At 39.4% G+C, this 22,440-nt stretch overlaps 1 protein-coding gene across 5 annotated transcripts in view; it reads left to right on the top strand.

The window, feature by feature from the left end:
• The first annotated feature begins 4,949 nt into the window (after nt 1-4,949).
• DACH2 (dachshund family transcription factor 2) overlaps nt 4,950-22,440 on the top strand; it is a 313,627-nt gene continuing 296,136 nt past the window's right edge. For 2 of the 5 annotated variants that reach the window (XM_075053842.1, XM_075053839.1), the window contains exon 1: nt 4,950-5,531. In XM_075053842.1, coding sequence (XP_074909943.1) covers nt 5,032-5,531 — 500 coding nt within the window. In that variant the 5' untranslated portion in view covers nt 4,950-5,031. The remainder of the gene's footprint in view (nt 5,532-22,440) is intronic. The other 3 variants (XM_075053840.1, XM_075053841.1, XM_075053843.1) reach the window with 3 other exon arrangements.

The following is a 22,440-nucleotide window of genomic DNA, read 5'->3' as shown; positions in this document are numbered from 1 at the left end:
GACCTCAACTGTAGTCCATAATTGTTGTTTCTCAGTGTATTTTTCTTCACATCACTCTGCTCCCAGGTGATCGCCCAATTTATAATAGCTAGAGTCACTCAAAAAATAACCCTCTTTCTGGCACAGTTTGATTCATGTTTATTTGCTATATGTTCCCTCCCATTTATTCTATTCCTCCTATTCTACTCTTTCACTTTTTAATTCTTGTGTTTGTAACATCTACTCAATTTCCTATTTCCTTTGCAAGTAATGTACAACAGTACGAGTAGCATCAAAGTGCTGAGATATGTCAAATTACTATGATTTCCAAGCAAAGATTACAGACCCAGTAGTCCAGATACTTCCACATAAGAACATCACAGCCAAAAAAGCCTTAATCTGTGACTTCTTAATGAGCACCTAGCAAGGCAATTCCTTTGTATATGCAGAGAACTGAGGCAGAAAAATGGATATAGAAATGGATGTGGATGCTCAGTTCTTCTGTAGAGTGTTAATTATTTTGCACGTTAGAATATTCCCTGACTGTTAGGGAGAGAAGATCCACTCTTACTTTCTCTAGAAAGGTACGTAGGATTTTCTGAAAGCCTGAAGAAGCAAAATTCACTCCAATCATTGTTACTCACTACCATTAGGGGTTGAAATGCAGCATTTGCCAAGAGTGCAAGTTCCTTTATTTGATCTCTTTGACTGTACCAGTATAACTGCCAATCACAGGAAATACCTCTAATAACTCTTCCTTTTACTTAATAAGGAATACCACATCTTTAAAACATTAGAAACAGATGTCACTGCATTACTTCACTGCTGATGTATGTAATAGAAATGACACACTAATTAATTTAATGCAGTATAAATGTACTGATTATTTATCATGGCTGACAATAAAATTATGAAAACATTCAATTACAATCAGTGGTAATTCATTATTTATTGATTCTGCATTATGCACACATTAATACAATACATTTAATTACGTAAGAGAAGGGATCATTTTTCTATTGATACTTAGACATTTAGACTCATCAGTTTTATTTAAAAACCTTGATGTTTAGGTGGGAAGTTTTAATCCACAATTCCAAAAAAACCTCTACTGAAATGTCAGAAATAAATTGAACGCAAGTGTCAAGTACTAGTGCGTCTAGAAAAATGTGGGCAATAAGAATGACATACTAATTTCAGTCTCTTCTTTTTCTCACGTCAGTGGCCTACATTTGTTAATATAGTCATGGTTACTCTTCCCCAAGTAAACCATGGCATTAAACACTAAACTAGCAAAAAATTAATAATGTCTTTTCTTCCTTTTCAAGTCTTTACTTAGAATTAGCAATATCGGTGGCTTGCATGCTCATGATATAAACTCAAAGATCACTAGGGTAAGTTAAGAGCTTTAGATTGGGCCCTGAGTAGTTTTTTTTTTTTGTCAAGGACTAGGAGAATACCATTGTCACGAGAATGCCAGTCAGGCTGGAATTCAGAAAAAATGGTGTTTCATTTCATTATGACTAGGGTGCATTGTAAATGCATCTTGCAGTTATTTTTTCATCCTTCATTTTTTGCCCAGTGTTACCTCTGACCCTCATAAGTCTATGTTCACATTTATCCCTCCCATTTATCCCTTCCACTTATTTTAGTGAAGATCCAAGTTCTTCACTAAAACCTAGCATTTTCTCCTATAATCTGCTCACATTGGACATACCTATATCAAGTCTATAAAAAAAATTCCTTATACTAAAAAAAAAATAAAAAAATCACCAGGAATCTTTACATTGCAATATCTATGGAATTCCCTTTTTTTTAAATCGTCCTGCCTCATGTTTGGCTACAGCAGACCAAGATAAAACACAAACATCACTATTGAGCTTTCCAGTCTTCTAGAAACAAAATTATTATTATTTTTAATTAATTCCCTGCTGCTTCACTTAAAAAGCTGTCATTATTTTTTATTATTGTCTCCTCCTAGTCAATTGTGTCACCCATCATTTTCTCTATAGGATCCCTGTGAGCCAGTAGCCACATTTATGCCAGCTGGCAATAAGTAATTTCCAGAACGCTGTTGACTGGCCCTATCTGGAATGACTGGGCCTTTCCTCTCCTCCTGTGTCAGAAAAGAGCTCTTTCACAGTTCACTCCAATGGGGCATATGTAAAGATGATAAAAACAAAAACAAACAAATATAACAGAACCTTTGCTTGACATTTTGCCACACAAAGATGGTCAATTTTTATATAGGACTAATATACGATACACCAGTATTTCTACAGCTGACAGTGTTAAGAAAACAGAGTGTTTTGCATACCAGTCTAAAAGGAACAAAAATATTGAAACCTTAATTTTAAATAAATATTCTAAAATACTTATTTCAGCTATAGGGAGCCTTACTAGTTTGTACACATTCAAATTACATACTGCTGGACTCCATTCAAATAAACCATCTGGATACTTTATAACTGACAAGATATTACTGTATGATTGTTAGGCTTTAGTAACTTTGCCTTGCCTTTAATAAAATTACAGAGAAATAATAATATTCATTGATACAGTTGATTTGTATATGCTTAGTTGAACTGGACAGCTGCCTGGTATTAATTCTCAAACCTTGAGCATTTTCTTAGTTTAAGAGCAGTTCTTCTCTCCATGGATAGTCACTTCTCAAGGGTACTGTTTTTACTACAGCCTTTATGATTTTATATTGCTTCATGCCACTCCAACTTGCTGGGTGTTGATGCGCAAGGCTTCCTCTGGCCTTGCAAAAATTCAGTCTTATTTAGAAATATGTTTAGCTTATGGAAGACATTAAAGTCAAAAAGGAAGAAGAATTCTCACAGTGGAATTTGATTGTCACATTAATCTCAAAGCAAAAAATGTCTTTAAAAGGGCAAAGCCAATGAGAAGTATTTGAATCTGATTTATTAAATCTCCTAATAGCAATTATGTCCAGAAAATTAACCCCCAGAAGTTTCTATTTGAAGTCAGTTATTTGTTATTTCTATCATTTCCAGTATATAAAAATCTCAGAGGAGTTCAGGGCTCGATTAAAACACTTTGCTGAACTAAATAGCCCCTGCCCCACAGAGCTTCCAATCTAAGGTTCTGATCCCAAAAAGATGCGTGAACAAGTTTAGGAAATATGAGCATTCTTATTGAAAGGTATTTATTTAAACCTAGCTTATGTGAAAATTTTGCCTTAGTTTTAGGGCAGCTAGGCTAGGGGCCTAAAAAAAGTGGTTAGTCTTCTTAGAACACCCATATAATCAATGGAGAAAAAGTGAGGTTCCTCCAGAGTGTAATTTAGATCATTTAAGTTAACAAATATAGCAATTTAGTTAGCATACAGACATCCGCCCTCATCTAAAATGGGATTACTCATAATGCAAAAATATTAAATTTCCAGAAAGGGTACCTAAACAAGCAGGCCTAATAAAATGAAGGAGAAGGTGGCACACACAAGCAGTGCAACCATGGAAATAGTTTAAATGCTCTGTTGGTATTGCTTGTTCGGTATCCACTTGAAAAGTTTTGTTTACACTTTTCTTCTTGCTTTGTTTACTGAATGCTTTAGGAGAAAGCTAAAAAAAGGCGAGGGGGGAAGAAGTTAGAGGACTAGAAAAAGAAGGAAAGATAAAAGAAGACTGAAAAAAAGCAGAAACAAACAGGAAAGAAGGATGTTGCTACAAAGAAAGGGAAGAGGCTGGGAAAAGAGGTGTAATCTAGGTATGCTGGGAGAAGGTAAGAAGCAAATAACTAATCTAGTCAGTGCGTCCTAGCTGCTGCTGGGTGTGTATCTGTCAGACTCAACTCCTTTATATGAAATTTTTCTGACCATCTTTCGTGTCCACTTGTTCAGGGAGAAGGGACGCACAAAGCTTAGCAGTTCTTGTGTCAACTGACCTGGTTCAGGTGAAGGAGACACAGGATCTGTCGGGTTCCCAGGGATGCTGGGTTTTACTTGTATGCAACTGAATGAGGTACCATATGGCGCTTCTGGAGGCTGCCTCACACTCAGGCATGAGGAGAGGACCGATGCCATTCTATCTAAACCACAATTGATGCCGCTCTTGAATCTGGAAATTTCAAGCAATTACATGCAAGACCTCCCAAGAACGGACTTCGCCTCCTGTGACTGATCACCAACTTCCACGTCTGTCGCCACCTCCCTCCGTCCCGCTTGCGCAGCACGCGGCCCCTTCTCTGGAGGGACTCACTTTGCTTTAGACCCGAATCACTCGCGATAGCGCTGCCACCGCCTATCAGTAACCACACGTTGGTTGGTTTCTCGGTAAATAAGCGGAAAGTCGGATGTACCATTTACCTAACACAGACTTGCACCGCTACCCCCCCCCCCCCCCGCTCCCCCTCTCTCCCGATCTCCTTCAGCTGTGGAAAGGCACAGGTGTTTTAACACTCAGGAATGCACCAGAGCGCAGCGACCGCCGAAACCACCTGGGAAAGGGGGCCGGCCCCAGCCCTGCCCTCCTCTCCCTCAGAGCGCCGGGCCAGCGCCCGCCGGATCCCCTCACGGCCCAGGAAGCGCTCACCGAAACTTTCCTACCCCGCGGCGCAGCAGAAGGGGAGTTTTCGGGAGCCCGGCAGAGGCTCGAACCGGGCGGGCTCTCCTCACACAAACACCCCCCCTCACCCCCCCACCCGCGAGGCCGGCGCCCGCTTCACCCCGCCGGCAAACCTCCACCCGGCCCCGGCCGCCTCACGCTCCCTCGGCCCAGGTGCTCGCGGCCGGCCGCCGCGCCGCGCTGCCCCGCCCCGCCCCCCCGCCCAGCCCGCCAGCCACTCGCCGAGGCCGCGCTGGAGGCGGGCGGGGCGCATTGGCTGGAGGGCGCTGTCACTCTTCTCCCCCCCCCCCCCCTCCACCCGGCGGCGCTGGGGAGGGGTCTGGGCGCGCGGCTGGCGGCGGGCGCTGCGTGTGGGAGGGCGGGCGCGCGGCTCTGTTTTTAGTAGTACCGCAAAGAGCGCGGCGAGAGTGCGCGCTGAGGGGAGCGGGGCTGAGGCGAGCCGCGGCGGGGAGCCAGGCTGGCCATGGCTGTCTCCGCGCCGCCCGTCATCGCCGCAACTTCCAGCGGCGGCGCGGGGGGTTCGGCGGGTTTGTTCCGGGCGGACCCGCTGTACTCCAGCCCCGCGGAGTCCCCGCGCCTCACCAACAGCCTCGTCAACAGTTTCCTCTCCGCCGGCGGTGGCGGTGGCGGCGGGGCCGGCGCGGGCGGCGGCGGCGGCGGGGGCGGCGGCAACGAGTGTAAGATGGTCGACCTGCACGGGGTGAAGGTAGCCTCGTTCCTCGTGGAGGGGCAGGAGCTGATCTGCCTGCCGCAGGTCTTTGATCTCTTCCTCAAGCACCTGGTGGGAGGGCTGCACACGGTCTACACCAAGCTGAAGCGGCTGGATATATCGCCCGTGGTGTGCACGGTGGAGCAGGTCCGCATCCTGCGGGGGCTGGGGGCCATCCAGCCCGGCGTCAACCGCTGCAAGCTCATTACCAGGAAGGACTTCGAAACTTTGTACAACGACTGCACCAACGCGAGGTGAGCCGCAAAACTTCGCTCTTCCTCCGCCCGCCCCGCTCCGTTCCGCTCCGGCCGCTGGGGGGGTCGGCAGCCCGCGGCGAGCCGTGCCCCGGGGTGTGGGGGTGTGTGTTTGGGGGGGTGCCGGGTCCCGTCCCTTCCCCTCTCCTCTCCCCGCGGGCTCCCGCTGTGCGTGTGTGGGGAAGCGTCGGGGGAGGGGGACGGGGACGACGACGACGACGACCCTCCCGGGCGCTGCGCGGCGACCCGCCGCCCTCGGCGGGGCAGCCCCGGGCCGGGCCTGGGGGAGCGGGGGGCTGAGGCGCGGCGGGGGCGGTGGGCGGGGGCGGTGAAGCGGCGCGGCCGTGGGTGCCGGCGTGGAAAACTTTGCAGGATTCCTCAACCCCCCCCCCGAGATGGCTGGGACCGCCGAGCGGCGGGCCGGTCTTCAAACTTTTCCCCTCGCGGGGAAAGCTGATAGTTCCCGTGTACGCTCTTAAACCAAACCAACCACAAAAACCAAAACCCTCAAAGTTTTCTGTTATTATTTTCCTTCCGCTGAAACTTCCAATTCTCCTCAGGATCCCTCGCTCCCGAGGGGCTGAGCGCCGGCTGCGGCAGCCGGCCGATGCCCGCGGGGGAGGGTGGGCGGCCGGCGGGCAAACTGTTGCTCGCGGCCGTTCCCGAGTGACTTCGCGTCAGGCGAGCGAGCGGTCCGGGGTGGCCGAAGCCCCTGCCCCGCCGTGCCGAAATCGCGGAGCCCCGAGCGGGCTGTATTCATGGGAGATCCCTGCTGGGTCCTTCGTACTTGGGGTTATAATCCTGGTTTGTGACCTCATAGCTGTAGCCTTTAGAAATGGTAATGATCTAATAAACACAAAACCCCTCTCGAGGCTGAGGAGAAATGCCTAGTGCAGTGGGGTAGGACCTAAGACGGGGTGCTCGGAGACGGCGTTTCTTAGTGGAGCAGTTGGTGAGGTACCTCTCCAGAAACATTTGCCTTCCACTGTGCTCCGGCTTTCTGCCTGGCAGGAAACTTTCTTTACAGAAGGTTGTTTCAGACAGCTTTGAGTGCGATATCAAACGCATAGCATGCAAATGTTTAGTAACTTTGGTTTTGGTGTCACTAGTTCTAACTGCTTGGCACTGAATGTGTTGGGTGGGTTTTTTTAATGACACCTTAAGTACGCTCTAATCTGGGGCCTGATCCTGTTCTCGCTGCTGTGAGCTTAAGCAGGAGCAGACCCGATGCTCATTCTTGAGTAGCAGTATTTGGTTTGTTTCAAATTATTTTCTGTTACAGGTGACATTTTAGAGATGCTTGCACTCAATTCCTAGATACGTTTATTTGAAGTATGTGCTTTTTCTCTTGCTCGTGTTCTGTTTCTGTAACACCTTCTCCCGCTGCCTCTTTATTTCGATGTCATGCACCTCTGTGACATCACAACTACTGCCTTATTAAAACGACGGTGTTGCAAGTAAGGTCTGGGACTAATGTATTTGAATAGAATTAATGTAAGATTACCAAGGGACACATTTAACATGTAAATGCTTCTCTGAAATGTTTCTGAAACTAGACTAGCATGAAAGTTCACCGTTAAAGTAGTATGTCTTTTTAATTTCTGTGACTGTGCCAAAGTCTTCCCTTGGGGAAATGTGGGATCTGATTTGATGATACAGCCTTTAGATGTGATCTGATGATTTCTGCTCTCTTACAACCAATGATTTAAGATCCAGAAATGCTCAAGTGTTAAATGTTTAAAACTTGTATTTCACTTTTTTTTTTTTTCCTTTGACAAAGACTTATGGCCCTGATAGGATAAGGGAATAAGTAATGCAAGGAGCAGCTGAGAAGGGAGGCCAGGGGAGCTGTAAGTGAGGAGCTGAGTGATGCTCTAAGAGGGTCTGAAAGGAGCAGTCAGTGGAACGAAGACCTGGTCAGAGGCTGAAGATATGGCAAGAGCACTGTTGAGGGTGGATCTAATAGGGCAGAAATATGTCTGAATAGAGTCAAAGCTCTCAACTGAGAAAGTACGTTCAACACGTGTGTAAGAGCAAGCTCTCCCTGCCTCATGATGCCTAGTATTTTTACCTGTTCAGGAATAGCAGATCCCTTTACATTTCCTAAAACGTTTTTCATTTATTGAAACATGACCCAACCTTTGTTTCTATCTCTTGAAAATGCCACTGGTTCGAATAAGCTACTGATACCAATGTATTTTGCATTCATGGTTTCAGGTGTAATGCATGATAAGTGTTATCAACACAGATAAAACTTTTCTCAAGTATGGTAACTTAACAATGTTAATTGTATCCATCGTGCTAATTGAATGCTTAATATGTCATTTTATTTACAGGTTTTTTTTTTCCTCAAACAGCCCACACTTAATGGGTGAGAATGTTGGATAAAAATAGCTAAATACATGAGTGATCTAATTTTTGTTTCCTGTGAAGTGACCTGGGAACCACTGCAGTGCATGGTATCAAACAAAACACAGTGGAATTGTTACAGCTATCCATATGTACAGTATTTAGGTTCTATACCTGGGAATTAAAGTCTTGAAAAAATGTGGTTTTTTTAGAAGCAAACCATTTGATATGTATTGTTCCACTGCATGACTGAAGCATTACTTTCATGTCTGAACATATATTTTGTAATATATTTTAATTTATGGATATTTATATATATATATATTTGAATACTGTAGAAATTCTTCATTAAACTCAAGAGCTGCCAGAAAAAGCAATAAGAAATGCTGGCTATCATTGTTTTCAATGTTAGTTGACTTCTAAAAGTCAACATCTCTTACGTTAGTGTACACTTTTAATTATTTTTTTAAGTTGGAATGTGAACCATCGATTATATATAATTGAAAAAAACATAAAATTTACTTCTCCTGCTTACTCTATTGCATTTTTTTTAGTTGAGCTTATCTACAGAGCTCGTAAAAGCTGCAGAGAAATATACCTGTAAGTGAAATTTTTTTTTGTATGTTTATGTTCTGTGTATGTAATGCTAGTTCCCTATATCTAGCATCTTTGACCTTTGTGGTTTTTTTTTAAACACTACATGTATAATTTTCATTCACGTGTAAACAAAATGTTCCTAACTTTGATTGTCGTTAGCCATCATCATGTAATCTAATTTGGAAGCAAGGTTTGTAAAATGAAACTAACCGTTCATTTCATTACAGGTAGCATCTTCAAGTGCATACTGAGTACAACATATTTACAAAATTTAGTTACTAATTTGCAGTACCTTAGAAGATTACTTAAATTATGGACACATGCTTAATTTTAGTAGTAAAGCATAACGTTTACTTAAAGTAGAAAACTATAATGAGATTTTATTTAAAAATGAAATTTAAAGCTGCAGTAAGAATGTTTTTATGATGGTAAATACATCAGTCCCTAAAATTAGGCTTATATGAGCATGATCATAATCTATTCTACAGGGTTTCTGTTTGATGGATGCTGTTGGCTACTGAAAAAGCATAGTGTTGGTCTGGATTATTCAGTGAATAGCAAGAGTATTTCCCAGAAAACAATGTTTCGGCGCGTGGCTTATTTTTTATGATTTCAAATATCCAGTTAAGCTAATATTTTGTATTACTTTGGCTATTCACAAACAATAAAAGGCTTTAGAAATGAATTTAAGCAGTAAATGCAGACATTTTATTTTATGAGATAATGAAGGTCTAGTCATGTTGTCTATTAAAAGCTACCCTATAGTCAGCAATACTCTGTCTTTTATTAGGAGAATGATGTCAAGATTATAATTAAAGCAATCCAGTCATGTAGCACTGCACAGCGTTTCCTTGTATATTGATTTTTAAATGTGGACATCTGATCATATAAACTTCTTTGACTAAGTAAATATTTAGTATGCATTCAGACTTAGCCAAACTTGTGAATTTTGGAGGCGCTAGCATGTTAAAATAAAAAAAAAGAAGATCAATTTCTCAATTTCTTTTTCTTCCTTGGAGAGGAGACTCACTTAAAACATTCTCATGAGAGATCACCAGCATAGTGGATTCTGCTAGAGATGCAGAAAGGAATTTTTCCACTTTCCGAGCAGATTAATTATACTTTTGGAAAAATCCCTCTTTCTTTTTGGGCATCTTGAAAGTCTATGCTTGTTCAAAACTACTAAAATACTTGAATATTTTCATCAGATGGATATCTAATCTGGAGAAGCCTTGATTAAAATTCCCTTCTTTTTACATAGCAATAGAGCTCCCCATTTAAAGTGTAACATGCTTTTCCTCCAAAATGGAGTATTTGTATGTTTCCTGCATGTGTATATGCATAATACATATGTAATTTTCTACTGAGACTTCTACAACTGAAAAATACTGTGTTTTTGTAGCAAAGACAAAAAAGCTAAACAATTAGGTATTAATGATATTCTTGTTGCATATTCAAAAGGTCTTTGCAAGCATTTCTTCTCCTTTTTTTCTTTTCACCATTTCAACCTGCAGAACTCTTCACTGTCACTCCAAATCACACAATTCTACAAAGATAAAACAACATTTAAACTCATTTGCTTTGGGAGGGAAATTGAGCATTTGCACCCAATAAGCCTGATTGTGGAACTGCATGCAAATTGTGTTTTGATTTATCTCTTTTGCACTTTTTTCCATTTGAATTGATCTTGCATTAATTTTGCCAAGCGGCTCTGTGAGGCTGCAGATGTTGCCCTGTGTTTAATAAATCAATGAGACAGATCTGAATGAATCACTTCAGATGGATTCTCTGCTCGGTTTGATGTCTAGATGTTATTCTTAGCTTGTTATCATGACAGATGCATTAATGTTCCCATACACTGCCAGCAATGTCAAAGAGATTGAAGCTTTTAAAGTGGCGGTATCCCCTTTTCCCCCTTCTGTTGGAATAACTAAATTGCCTTTAGGAATAGGTCAAAATATAAATTTAATCATGGCATCGTTGTGGGGAAGATGCTAAACTTCTGATCATATTATAACACAAAGTCAGACAAATACAGTTTCATACAGAATGATTAATTATTCCAAAATAGTGGAGATCAATATTAAAATCTAAACATAGGATAGCTCCTTAATAGAGTAACCACTTTCTCAACATTAATATTTCATTGTAATAGGAATGATCCGAATAAATAATATAAGACTAGAACATGTTAAAAGTGTTGCTATAAATAGAATATCATTGTGTCCAAATTGATTACAGGCTGAAGAAAGGCTTTTCCCCTGTTTTTTTTTAATTCTTATTAATTTTTTTCAAGTTAAATGTGTCTGAATTCAACATCTGTTAGACTTAAAATAGGAATACTTGTTTATTATGTTTCTGTTACTAACCATTTAGTGCCAGAAATGTTAGAAAAGTTGTCGATCACCGTTTATTTCTGATCTGTATAGTCTGGTATCCATTATCTTGGAGCAGAACCTGTGGAACGCAAATCATAAAAGAGGCTGGAATGTGTCTTTGTGGAACGGTTTTAAATTCTGGAAAAGATTGCACAAAGTGTAAAGTACTCTGCCATGAATAATGAAGATCTATTTCCCACGTAGGCTGTGCACAGTTTTTATTGGCTTTTATTCCTTAGTGTTTATTAAACCACTTGTGGTCTTCCTTGTTTTTCTTTAGAAGATTAAAATAGTATTTTGTGATTTGCTTCAATCATTTTGTTAAAACTGCTCTCTTCCAATATGACGCTTAAGTTTAATGTTAAAAATTATCGCAAATGTTCTTTTTCCTAATCTCTTCTCCAAACAGAAGAACTTTGACTTCTTGTCATTAAGTCTTCTGAGAATAAATTGGAGAAACTGGCTGTAACAGATCTAGATTTATGTTGGCATTCTTGGTATTCTTGCTCCAGTAGTTCCAATTTGATAAAGGAAACAATATATGTAATAGAAATTCACAGTTTATTCAAATGAGTTTAAGCTTTAGCATTGTTATATTTGCCTTTCTTTCACCAATATATCAATGTGTGGCAACAGCATTATACTTAGAAAGCCTCCAGAAGTGACCAGCTCTGTAGATGGGAAATTATTCTCACACTGGGGCTACGGTTGGACACGCAGCGTCTGTTTGTGTGTATGCATTTGTTTTAAAGGCAGGTGAAAATCAACTTTGGTAGAACTGAGGAGCACAGCAAAAATCACTGAATTAGAAAATCATGTTTTGTTGTATGGCAGTGGCCTTAGGGTGAGAAATTAGTATCTACCTACCTTGGTAATTTTGCACAAAATATTTAAAATGAGCACTCTGAGATGTTGTAAAGAATTCTATCTTATTTCATTGGTTACAGGCTGGAGTTCACATTGTGTAAGAGCTGTTTGTCAGTATCAATATTAAAAATGTGTTGAAATGTGGGCCATTAAGTCCCTATTTTGACTTTGCTAAGGCGAACCTCCCTTTCATGCCGGTGGAAGTTTGCCAGAACAAGGGCAAAGAACTTACAAATGTTTCTAGGATCTGAGCCTTTCTCGTCAAAGGTGGGACATATTTACTTAAAACCTGTGTTTGAGAGAATTATGTGTATATGCCATTTTCAAACGGGTACTAAGTTTTTGGGTCTGACCTTGTTCTTGCTCATTGTAGGATCTTTAAGGTTTTACGTGCCTGTTCCAGGAATGATAATTTTGGATTTTCTGAAGTTACGAACAAAATTATCCAAATCCTTACTTTAAAATACATAGAAAGTGCCCATCTAGTTTCTTTCATAAGTTCTTCATGTGATTATCAATGTAATAAAATTCTGTAGGTGTATGGAAATGCAGCGTTTTAATGATTATTTATGTAAACAAAGCTAATAGAAGAAACAAACATTATGAGGATACTTCAGACTTAATGCTGTCTGTGACGTGTTTCTTTGGTGTAAGCTGAGGAAAGATTTAAATACGTTACGATTAAACATGCATTACCAAGCACAAGTACATTAGTTAGTAATGATTCTTAGTGATTTAGATTTATCCTGCTTGATATTAGAATTGTCCCTTGGGGCTACACGCTTTTGATCTTTGTTCCCTCTTGGTAAAGCACGGTTATCCAAAGTGACTTAGTAATAGGGTTTCCCTTCTCCCCCCATTCTACAACCTGTAAGAAACACCGATACCTATTAACTAATGCACTTTGATACCTGCCCCAGAAGGTTCCAATATCTGAATCCTGTAAGACATATATTTGTTTGCTTTCATTTCTTTTTGGTAACACAGCAATATTGTTGTTTTGTGTGTGCATATAAAGTTTATTGTCACTAGCAAGTGTGGGGAGATTATATTTCCTTGTCAGTTCATCTTGACCTGCTAAGCCCATTTTGCTCATTAAAATATATTGTCAGAGCCTTTCTTGACTCAGTTACAAATACCACTTCCCCAAAAAGTAAGAACCAAAACTAATGAATAGTGCTTGCTTTATTACTGTACAGTGACTTAAAGTGTAATATTTACCAGTGTGTATTGTTGTGTATGTGTTAAGGTATAAAATGTTTGATTGCAATTGTGTCTGATCTTATCAAGTTTCTGGAAATTGATATCTGGTAACAGCATTTAACCTACATCTAGCCTATCTGCTATCTATGTGATGGGTTAAAAAGAAAAAGTAGTATCGATCTGTCGCTGGATTAAAGTTTGAAATCGGCAACAGCATGAGCACAAAAGGCTTTTTTTATGATTTCTCAGCTTGCCATTGATCTACCAGTTTTATTGCATTCATTATTTATTAAAAGAATTTGCAAGCTAAACATAACGTTAAGCTAGTTTGCACACAGGGACTGCACTTAGGAAATTGAATGGAAATTGCATTAGAGATGAACATCTGTGCTATTTTTCCACTCGTGTGTTTATGGGTTTGTATAAAAGGTGTATTGGATTAACAGTTATAACCATTATAGCTTGCAGCAATATGTTAGAACCCTAAGCATTTAGTAGTTATTTAGGAGGGAGACTCTTTTTACTTTTACTAAAAAGTATGGTAATGCCATCACAAACAGTGCTTTTATTGGATTATTCTTTATTAATGGGCTTTTTACTAGTAATGTGTAAAACTTGAGGTATCTAGCTATATTATGCATGTGTTCTATTATCTATGCTACATAAAGCTCCATTAATATTGTCATTAATTGAAGGTTTCTAGTGACAGTATTCGTTAAGCTTTTGGCACATAGACACCAAAGTATTGAAATGAAATGTATTTTATAATATACAATAGGAATTTAAGTATTGAAAAGATCCTTAATATATGTTCCTTCAGATTTTTTCCCGCAATTCAACTAGTTTTCTGTCCTCCTTGAGCTGGGTAGTTTCTGTGATGTATTGTATTAGTGAATCAGGTGAAAATCTTAAATATTTTGAAGTCTTTTTCCACTTCAGTTCACAAGTTCAGTTGCCTTCAACACTAGCTGTAGTTGTGTGTGATGTATAAAGCGTAGGGTGGACCGAGAATTTTGAGGTCATCTCCTGTAATGATTTTTTTTTTATTGTGCTCCTTCTATAAAATAGATTATTTTGCCTGAATACCTGTTTGTTAAATAGGGAAAAACAAAGGAAAAATTACTTTGGGGACTTTGGGTAAAAAGTATATTTTTAGAATCAAGATGTTATCTGTTCTATTTGGTCTTAAACTATGTGCAGTCTAGTCTGTTTGTGACTAGAATGTACTGAAATATGTCATGTTTTGCATCATCAGTGCACTTCCCTTTCAGTTACTCTATTGAAGACTCAACCTGGTACATCTCACCAGCTTGTAAGACTGTTAAGGGTTTCCTGTGCAAAGAAGCAGAGATGTTCTTCATGCCAGAAGGTTGTGCTTACTCTTTTGACTGCCACCTCTACATTTTTTTTTGTTTGTTTGTTTCTGGTAGGATGAACCCCTTTAAGTCCTAATAGTATTTTGAACAGAGGGAGTTCTGATTTTTAGCTGAAAGAATCTCGATACTGTTTTTCCACATAGTTTTGGACTCACTTTTACTAGTCTTCCTCACTGTTGTTCCCAGCCATAGGCTCCTGTGATCACAGTTTTCATATTGTATTGAATAAAATGTTTCAGCTACCGTGTAAATAAAGGTGGAAGTTAGATTTAATATGGGATGGGATTTATGTCATACACACACGCACATGCACATACACACATATTGATTGATATGATATACACACATATACATAATGCAATTTAAATGTTTGGATTATTCCAAAGCCTCTTTCCCAAACCATAGAAATAACTTTGTTTTTTGGAAAATGTTGTATACGTATTTATGAAGAGAGAGGCTTTGGAGTAATCCAGGAATCAGTTTGAATTGCGTTTGCTATGGACAAGAACGAAATTTCCTAAATGAACTAAGATGGCTATATGAGCTATCTTGGTGTCCTTACTAAAAGTCTTTAATTTTTTTTTTATAATTCTCATAGCCATGTGAGTGAGTAACATTCTCAGCATGTAATTTTATTTCTGTCCAGTCTGTGGCAAGAGAACTTTTAGCTTGGGATGCCCTCATGGTACTTTCAGTCAACAGAACATTGAGTAATTTTTCTCTCCTGTTGCTAAACCTGTGTGGACGTGGAATTAAAACAGAGCAATTTACTGAAAAAAATTAATCAAAATTATTTCACACTATATGTACAGAGTTCTGGTTCTAATGTGTTTTGCAGAATGACAGAATTGTTGAGGTTGGCAGGGTCCTCTTGAGCTCATGTAGTCCAACTCCTCGGTTTAAGCAAGGTCAGCTAGAGCTGGTTGTCTAGAGCCATGTCCAGTTGGATTTTGAGTATTTCCAAGGATGGAGACTCCCAGCCTCTCTGGGCACCCAGTTTACAGAGTAGAAATAACTGTGCGGTGGAAGACAGATTTTATTGGCATTCATTGGGATGACTGGATTGCGTGGCAGTTGTTGAAGCCATGAGTAGATGTCACAGCTAGCCACTGACATCGTCACTGCTGTTGTGTTTGTCCTCGCTGGAGCAGAGTGTGAGTTGTAACCCTCTGTGAATCAACCGTGTCATACTCAGATTGTGTTTTTTCTTGTCTCAAATTATTTCCTTAAATCCTGTATGTATGTGCTGATGAGCTGACTTGTCTTTTTCTCTTTTTCCCTACTGCTACCTGAGAAGGAATATTTGTATATTTGTAATTTAAAGGGCGGGGGGGAAGTGTCTGTAAGAAAGCTCTTAGCACAGACATTGTACCAGTAGGGGGATTTAGTTACTTGTATGTTACAGTAATTTAAGAGTTGCTAATTAAGAAGATCAAGCTAGTTTAAAGAAAAAAAATATTTCGAGTTTCAGTTAAAACTTCTAATCAGTATATATAAAATACTATACATTATGCTTTTTCTTACACATGTAACAGTTGGTTTCGCCTAGTGCAAGTTTTACACGATAGCTAATGGACTGTTTTTATAACAGTTAATCAGGAAATGTCCCGGGTCTGTGAAACATTATCCCTGTTGTTTTTTTGTGCAGTTGATGAAGACACCTCGCTTCACTGCTGCAGGTCCCTGGAGCTGCCTCTTCTTGTCCTCATACTTTTAAATGTTGTGTGCTGAAGGAGGGCAACTTCCTAAAAAGCTTCTGAGATAATACTGAAAAATAAAGTAGGAAAAAAAGTCAAGTCTTTCCTGTGAGACTGAAAATGCATGTTTAAAGAAACAACACAAAACCCCCCAAACATCCCCTGCCAACCAAAAACCAACAACAAAAAACCCAAAGAGAACAAGGCAGTAAAATGCTGGCAGTTACAAAACAGCAGAATATGAATACTGAAACAGCACCTAAGGTAGTGAACTCAGGGTTGTGTTTTCTCTATTGCATGAGTTTGTTATTGAAATGTGTTTTTGTAGGTCTGTGGAGGTTTTTTTGTTGGCTTGTAAGGTTTCATTTGGTGTTTTTTATATGGCGATTCATGTATCTGATAGGTGACTTCTCAAAATACCTTGAGTTGAGCATCTCATCATTAAGAAATCATTTTTGCCTGGTCCAAGGCTGTTCTGACTGTTTTGCAGAGAATTAAATAACAAAGTGGTCTGTCAGTGCACTTCGTGCTCTCGTTGTGAGACTTGCTAAAGATGCTGTATATAGCATTTGCTCCCCACTGCATTACATGTGTGTGTGGCACAGCAGTGTGCTGCGCTCTGACTCCAGGCTGTACCTGCATGGAAGGGGTGATGCATTGCTATCGGTTTTCGCAGCCACGGTTTGCCTTTTAGAAGGAGCCCTCAGAAGAGGTTTGGCCAGAATGATTACTGTAAGATGCTGCAAACCTTCTCTCTCATAGTCAGAAGTGCTTAGGAAGGTTAATTGATCCTGCTATCATACACTAGAACTAAGATTTCTTGTCTTGGATCAGAACCATAATACTGTCACTTCTGGTCTGTTTTTATAAATTGCCTTACTTGTTGCACAGCTGATTTTTGGTTTGAACAAATCTGTTTCTTCCTGCTGGAACTCAAGAAAGTTTGTGTCTTGCAATTTCGTGAAATACTTTTCCCTTCATGCTAAGCTAGAGGGGATTTTGGTCATTCACTTATCTTGCCTTTTTTAATATGCTTTCTTTAAAATTTTTCTGCCCCCCCCAACCATCAGTCCTAAAACTGTTTGTTCCATCTTCTTAGTTATTCATCCTTAAAGGTTTATGATTTTAGCTTACTGACCGAAAAACTTAACCCTTTGTTACACTGGGAGAATCTGTATTCATGTTGGTATGGAAACAAAACAAATATTTGTGATGTATTTATTGTAGGCATCATTACTGAGTAATGCAGTGACTGTTGTAGAGTAGTTCAGAATGCAGCAGTAGACTGTTAAATACATTTTAAGAGCTCATGTTCTCTGAATGAAGATAAGCTGAGCGACTGAGTTCTTATGCCAGCCAGCCAGAAACTCTTTATAAGAACAACTTCTTTTTTATTTTTTTTTCTTTACCCATTCATGTGAAGTTTGTGATAGTATAAGCTCTATATTTTTGTTGTTTTTTTCCAAACTTAGCTATTAGCAGCAGAGATGCTCAGCCCTGCCAGGCATTTGACTTGCTGTTAAGTCTGGCATGTAAGTCAGCTAGGTTAGGGATTATTCTACCAGCACTGCATTTGATTTAAATAATGCATTGTATTAGGATCTAAATGATTTTTGTTTTTATATTGCATTTGTAAGTGTAGTTAGGTAGGTCTTCCTGTAGGTTAGGAGAAGTCAGTGCAACAAGTTTGTCTGTTTCTGTGCAACTACTTTTCTAATGTTTGTCAGCCAGACAGAAGTAGGAAACTTGCTTATGCTGGTTGTCCTCTACCTGCATGTTTCAAAAGGTATGTGAATGTAGCCATGCTCCTAGTGCCTCTTAGCTCTCTGAGATGGGCTGATGATTTCAGAAGGAGACGTGGCTATTTGGAAGTTATAGTCCTGCTAGTGTTAGGTAGTAATAGGTGCTCTGTCCGTCTGCTTTCGAAGTGGGGGAGGAAAGAAGTAAGAATATCACACAGAACATCTTATGCCCACCTGCTGCTGGCTCACAGTGAAGTTGTATCTCACAAAGTGTAAATAGGAGTTGGTTATTGATTTACAGGGAGAAGAAAGGAGAAACAGGGAGAAGAAAGGAGGAACAGGGAGGCTGGGTTGGTAGATGCAGTACGTTTGTCTGGGATTTTGGGGTATCAGAAGGCCTGCACTGCAGATAGTGTACTTGAACAATTCAGTCCTTTAGCATGGGCACAGTCAGGCAAGGGAATCCCAAGAAAGGTTGAAGTTGCTGTGTGTTGTGTGCAGTGGGTCCACAACAGGCTGATACGACCGCAGCAATTGCTGCAAGAGAGCTGATGATCTGTACACTGCATAGGGAGCACGTCGAATGTATTGCAGAATTTCTTGTTGTGCCTGTTCTGCAATTATCGTTTTGCCCTCCATCCTCTGCTGCCCTGGAATGTCTCCTTGACACCTTCAGGTACTTGTGGCTATGTGGCTACACAGCATCATCTTTCCCCTGTCATCTAGATTGATCTGTCATTGATAATAACTAAATACACAAATAGCATTCCATTGTAGACAACAATTGCAGGTTTCATTTATTGTATTGAATGGTCATTCAGTTGTTTTTCAAGGTTTAAAAAGTTCCTTAATATATTTTTGACCCTGTTCTGATACAGGGCTTTAGTAGATCCTCTGGCCTTGTAAACTTCTTTTTCTTTAAAACCTCTAAACACTTATTTTGGGTGAAGTTTGTTGTTTGTTTGGAGGGGTTTTTGATGCTGCTGTTCTTTTTTTCTGCTTTCTGATTAGAAGCTGTTTCTTAGCATCTTATGCACACAAAGTAGTTTATCTGATGATGTCACATTGTTTCCAGAATAATCCCCTTTGATGTCTAGCACTATGAGAATTTGAGCGACAGTAAACAATTCTACAGACAATAAATGGGCAAAGAATATTTTTATTTAAGTGCTTAGGATGATTGCTTAGTTCTGTTATACGACTGTGGGCAAAATTGGAAACTTCCTTTTTTTGCTGTTGATTTTTCATAATGCCCTATTCTGAAACACTGGTTTCAACCACCCTTTTTTCAGAGCAGTTAGTCTTACTATTAAGTTCATTTTATATCTTGGAGTGATGCTGTTGAGGGTCCTAAAATGGGGATAGTCAGTGGTGGTCAGAAACTGACCTGAGTCATGGCATAGAAAGGAAAAAGTACAGAGGATTTAACACTGAAGGTATTTTAATTGTTAATAACTCAGTTAAAGAATGTGTTAATATTTGGCTATAAGCTTTCTATGCAACACTGTAGAGGAGACTGAATGAACGTGAAGGCTTTGGATCTCATGTGAAGGAGATTGCTTTGTCCTTTTGACCTCATTGCAGATGAAATTCTGCAATGGAACCGTTGCAGAACCGGAGTCTTTCAATTGATTTTGGTGGTTTTGGATCAGGAGCACAGAAAGCAATCAAAACTAAATGCATATCCATGAACTAACGTGTAAGTCTCTTTGGTCTACACCAGGAAATGTTCTGTGCAAATTCAGAAGTGGAATAATGAAAGGATTCTTCAGAAATCAGTTGTATCCCCTATATATTTAGCTAATGTGATATTTGGATAGGTATTAATTACTCTCTTAAGTCCATATACTCATATAGAAAATAAACATAGGGGAAGTGCATAGTGGAACCCCAAAACATTCATGTAAAGAATCTCTGTGTATTTGAGTTCTTCTGATGAAAGGCACTACACGGGCTAGAAGAAGTAAGAATCAATAAATGTATGCTTGCATTGCCTGGTGAACTTTTGCCAAGAATAGGAGCTTATAGCGTGTTTGTGCAAACTTCTACAGGAATTTTCACTTTTTCCATTGTGGGAAGTGTTTAAAATACAAAATCTTTTCCTTAGAGTGAATACTATAAACTTGTTACTGTGCATATGTTGTACATTGCTGATATTCAGAAATCCTTACTTAGTCTCGAATATATGAAATATGATTATGCTTAATCTTGATTATTTTTAATCAAGGGAGAAGGATTTAACATTCTAAGTGGAGGTGACTGCGTGTGAAGAGTAGTGGGGAAAATATTATGAACCTTAACAGTTTAAAAAGTAGGAAACTGATAATAATTCATGTACTTAATAAGCATATACATCTCATAAGGTTTACAGTATCATAGGTAGCATCCTGGCTATTTAGTCAATTCTTGATTTATTCTTGCAGGTAGAATTCAGAAACTTCTTGGTTTGTTGGGTTTTTTTGGTTTTTTTTTTTTTTTTTTGTAGCTGTTGATTCAGTTCTTGGACGTGTTAAAATTGGCTTGTTCTTTTATAACTGTTCAATTAAAAATTATTTCAGCAGAGTATTGGGAAAACTAGTATGTAAGAAACTTCAGTTCTGTTCAAGGCCTATTCATTCGGTGCTTCAGAGTAGTAGAAGTCTCACAAAATAAAAGGGATTGTTCATCACTGGTATTCACTAATATAGGTGGAAAAACTTTAACCTTTCCTCAAGCTGAGACTGAAAACACGATGAAGGGTAAACCACCAAGTACCTGTATTTCTGAATACTGTACAAGCTTAAATCGTGGTCAGTGATTAGTACTTTACAAATGCACCTGATTTTTCTGGGAAATCCTATGCACTTTCTGAAAGGGGATGGCAGTTGGTGGACTATTTATTACTCATTCTGGTTTTGGTGGAAAATTCGGCCTTGTATGTCATTTAGACTTTGTGACACATGTAGCCTCCCAGGGCCTAATGACTTGTCTGCAGATGGGCTGTTATTTATTACAGTCATGTAGAATAAAATTGATTGTCTTCTAAAATTAATTTTTCATTTGCCTCCAGCTCTGCTTTAATAGAGGACACACAGTTGCCTGTTTGCAGAAATACTGTTTAATCACATTAATATCTCGGCCCCCCAGGCCGGTGAAGATAATTGTACAAACGAACAGCAAAATCTGTATCTTTAACTTCTTTTTATGATTAAATTATGCAAATGACTTATCTCCTGCCCTTCCAAGCACTAATCATCTAATTAGGAATGATGTGTTAAAGGGATGGTTTTGAATGAGGAGAAGGGGAGAATGGAATAAGCAGAAAATGGGACCTGACAATGAAACTGCTGAAGGTACTATAGTGGTACAAGATAAATCTGTGTATTTGTTGAAAAAGCAATAATAGAGGCTTGTTGTGCTATTTCTAGTCTTGCTTTAGTGATCTTTCTTACGAGAGGATAATTATTCTGTCCAATCTTTGCCCATAATTTTCCATATTAACTTTAAATTATTAAGGTTCAAGAATTGAGTCACTTAGTACTTTCTCTTCCAGTTCTCATAAACAGCGTAGTGTAAGTGTCTCTATTTGGCTTCACTAGTAGTATGGTTTGAAAGACAGAATACATATATTTGTAGATTGTGTTTTATAAAAGTGCTTGTCATCATATTGCTAGGTGTCATAAGCGTGTGAGATACTTCTATTCATGTATCTCAGTCTCTCTTTTTTGAATACTTAACTGCTGGCTAAAAAAAACAGCACCCCAAACTGTGCCTTTTAATATGAAAATTCAAGTGCCCAACTGAAGAGAAGGGCCATCTCTTTGGTAATGTCCTGTGCCTGGTTTGGGAAGTTTCCCTTTGAGTTATGAGTGAGACTCTGCTTAAATTTAGATGTTTAGATGATCACATATTTATATTTTAAGCTTAAGTATACAAAAGAATTGTGCCTTGATCTCTCCAAGAGCCTACAGCCCTATTTTCTATGTTTTCTATTTTGTAAGCAGATTCTGTGGTTTTTGGTTTTTTTTGGGGGGGGTTTTTTTAGTCATGCCTTTAAGCAGATCTTCCTGCTTAAGGCACTTTCCCACAGTGGCTTCAAACTATCAGTGTGTTATTACTGTTGCAAAAGGTGCAACAAACCAACTCTTGTATCAGGTGATAACACTGAGAGTTTGATAACACATTGTTTTTGTTTTCCCCTTACTCAGTTACTGATGTACATGATTAAGATACACTATACCAATAAAATAAGAATATTTTAGAGACTAACTGAGATTTCAGGTATTCCTAGATGAGAATTTCATAATTCCTTTATAAATATATGAGAAAGTATTAATGCATGAGAGTATATGAATTCATAGGATATTAACATAGATAACCAGTAGGTCCACATTCCCTAAAAGTAGGGTGCAGGCCAATCTTTCAGAGAAGATGAATCCTGCTATGTTTTCTACAGATCTGCTAAATGCCTTCACTTAGCCAGCTCTTGCCCTTTAGAAGTAAATGTATGAAATTGTGGGAAGAGGTTTACTATTTATGACACAATTGGTTTTGAAAGTTTGAGGGACATGTTGCTTGCAACTTCTGCCTTATTCATTAAGGAACCTCAGCTTCCCTTTCTGTACGTATGGCTTGTGCTTCTGTGCATGTATGCGTATACATACGTACATGCACAAGGGTTTACTGGTGTAATCTGAGAAAAGCTTGATCACTTCCCTAGG

The sequence above is a fragment of the Buteo buteo genome, chromosome 22 (genome assembly GCF_964188355.1).
Source record: "Buteo buteo chromosome 22, bButBut1.hap1.1, whole genome shotgun sequence".
Taxonomy (NCBI): Eukaryota; Metazoa; Chordata; class Aves; order Accipitriformes; family Accipitridae; genus Buteo; species Buteo buteo.
This window is presented reverse-complemented; position numbering and strand designations above follow the sequence as displayed.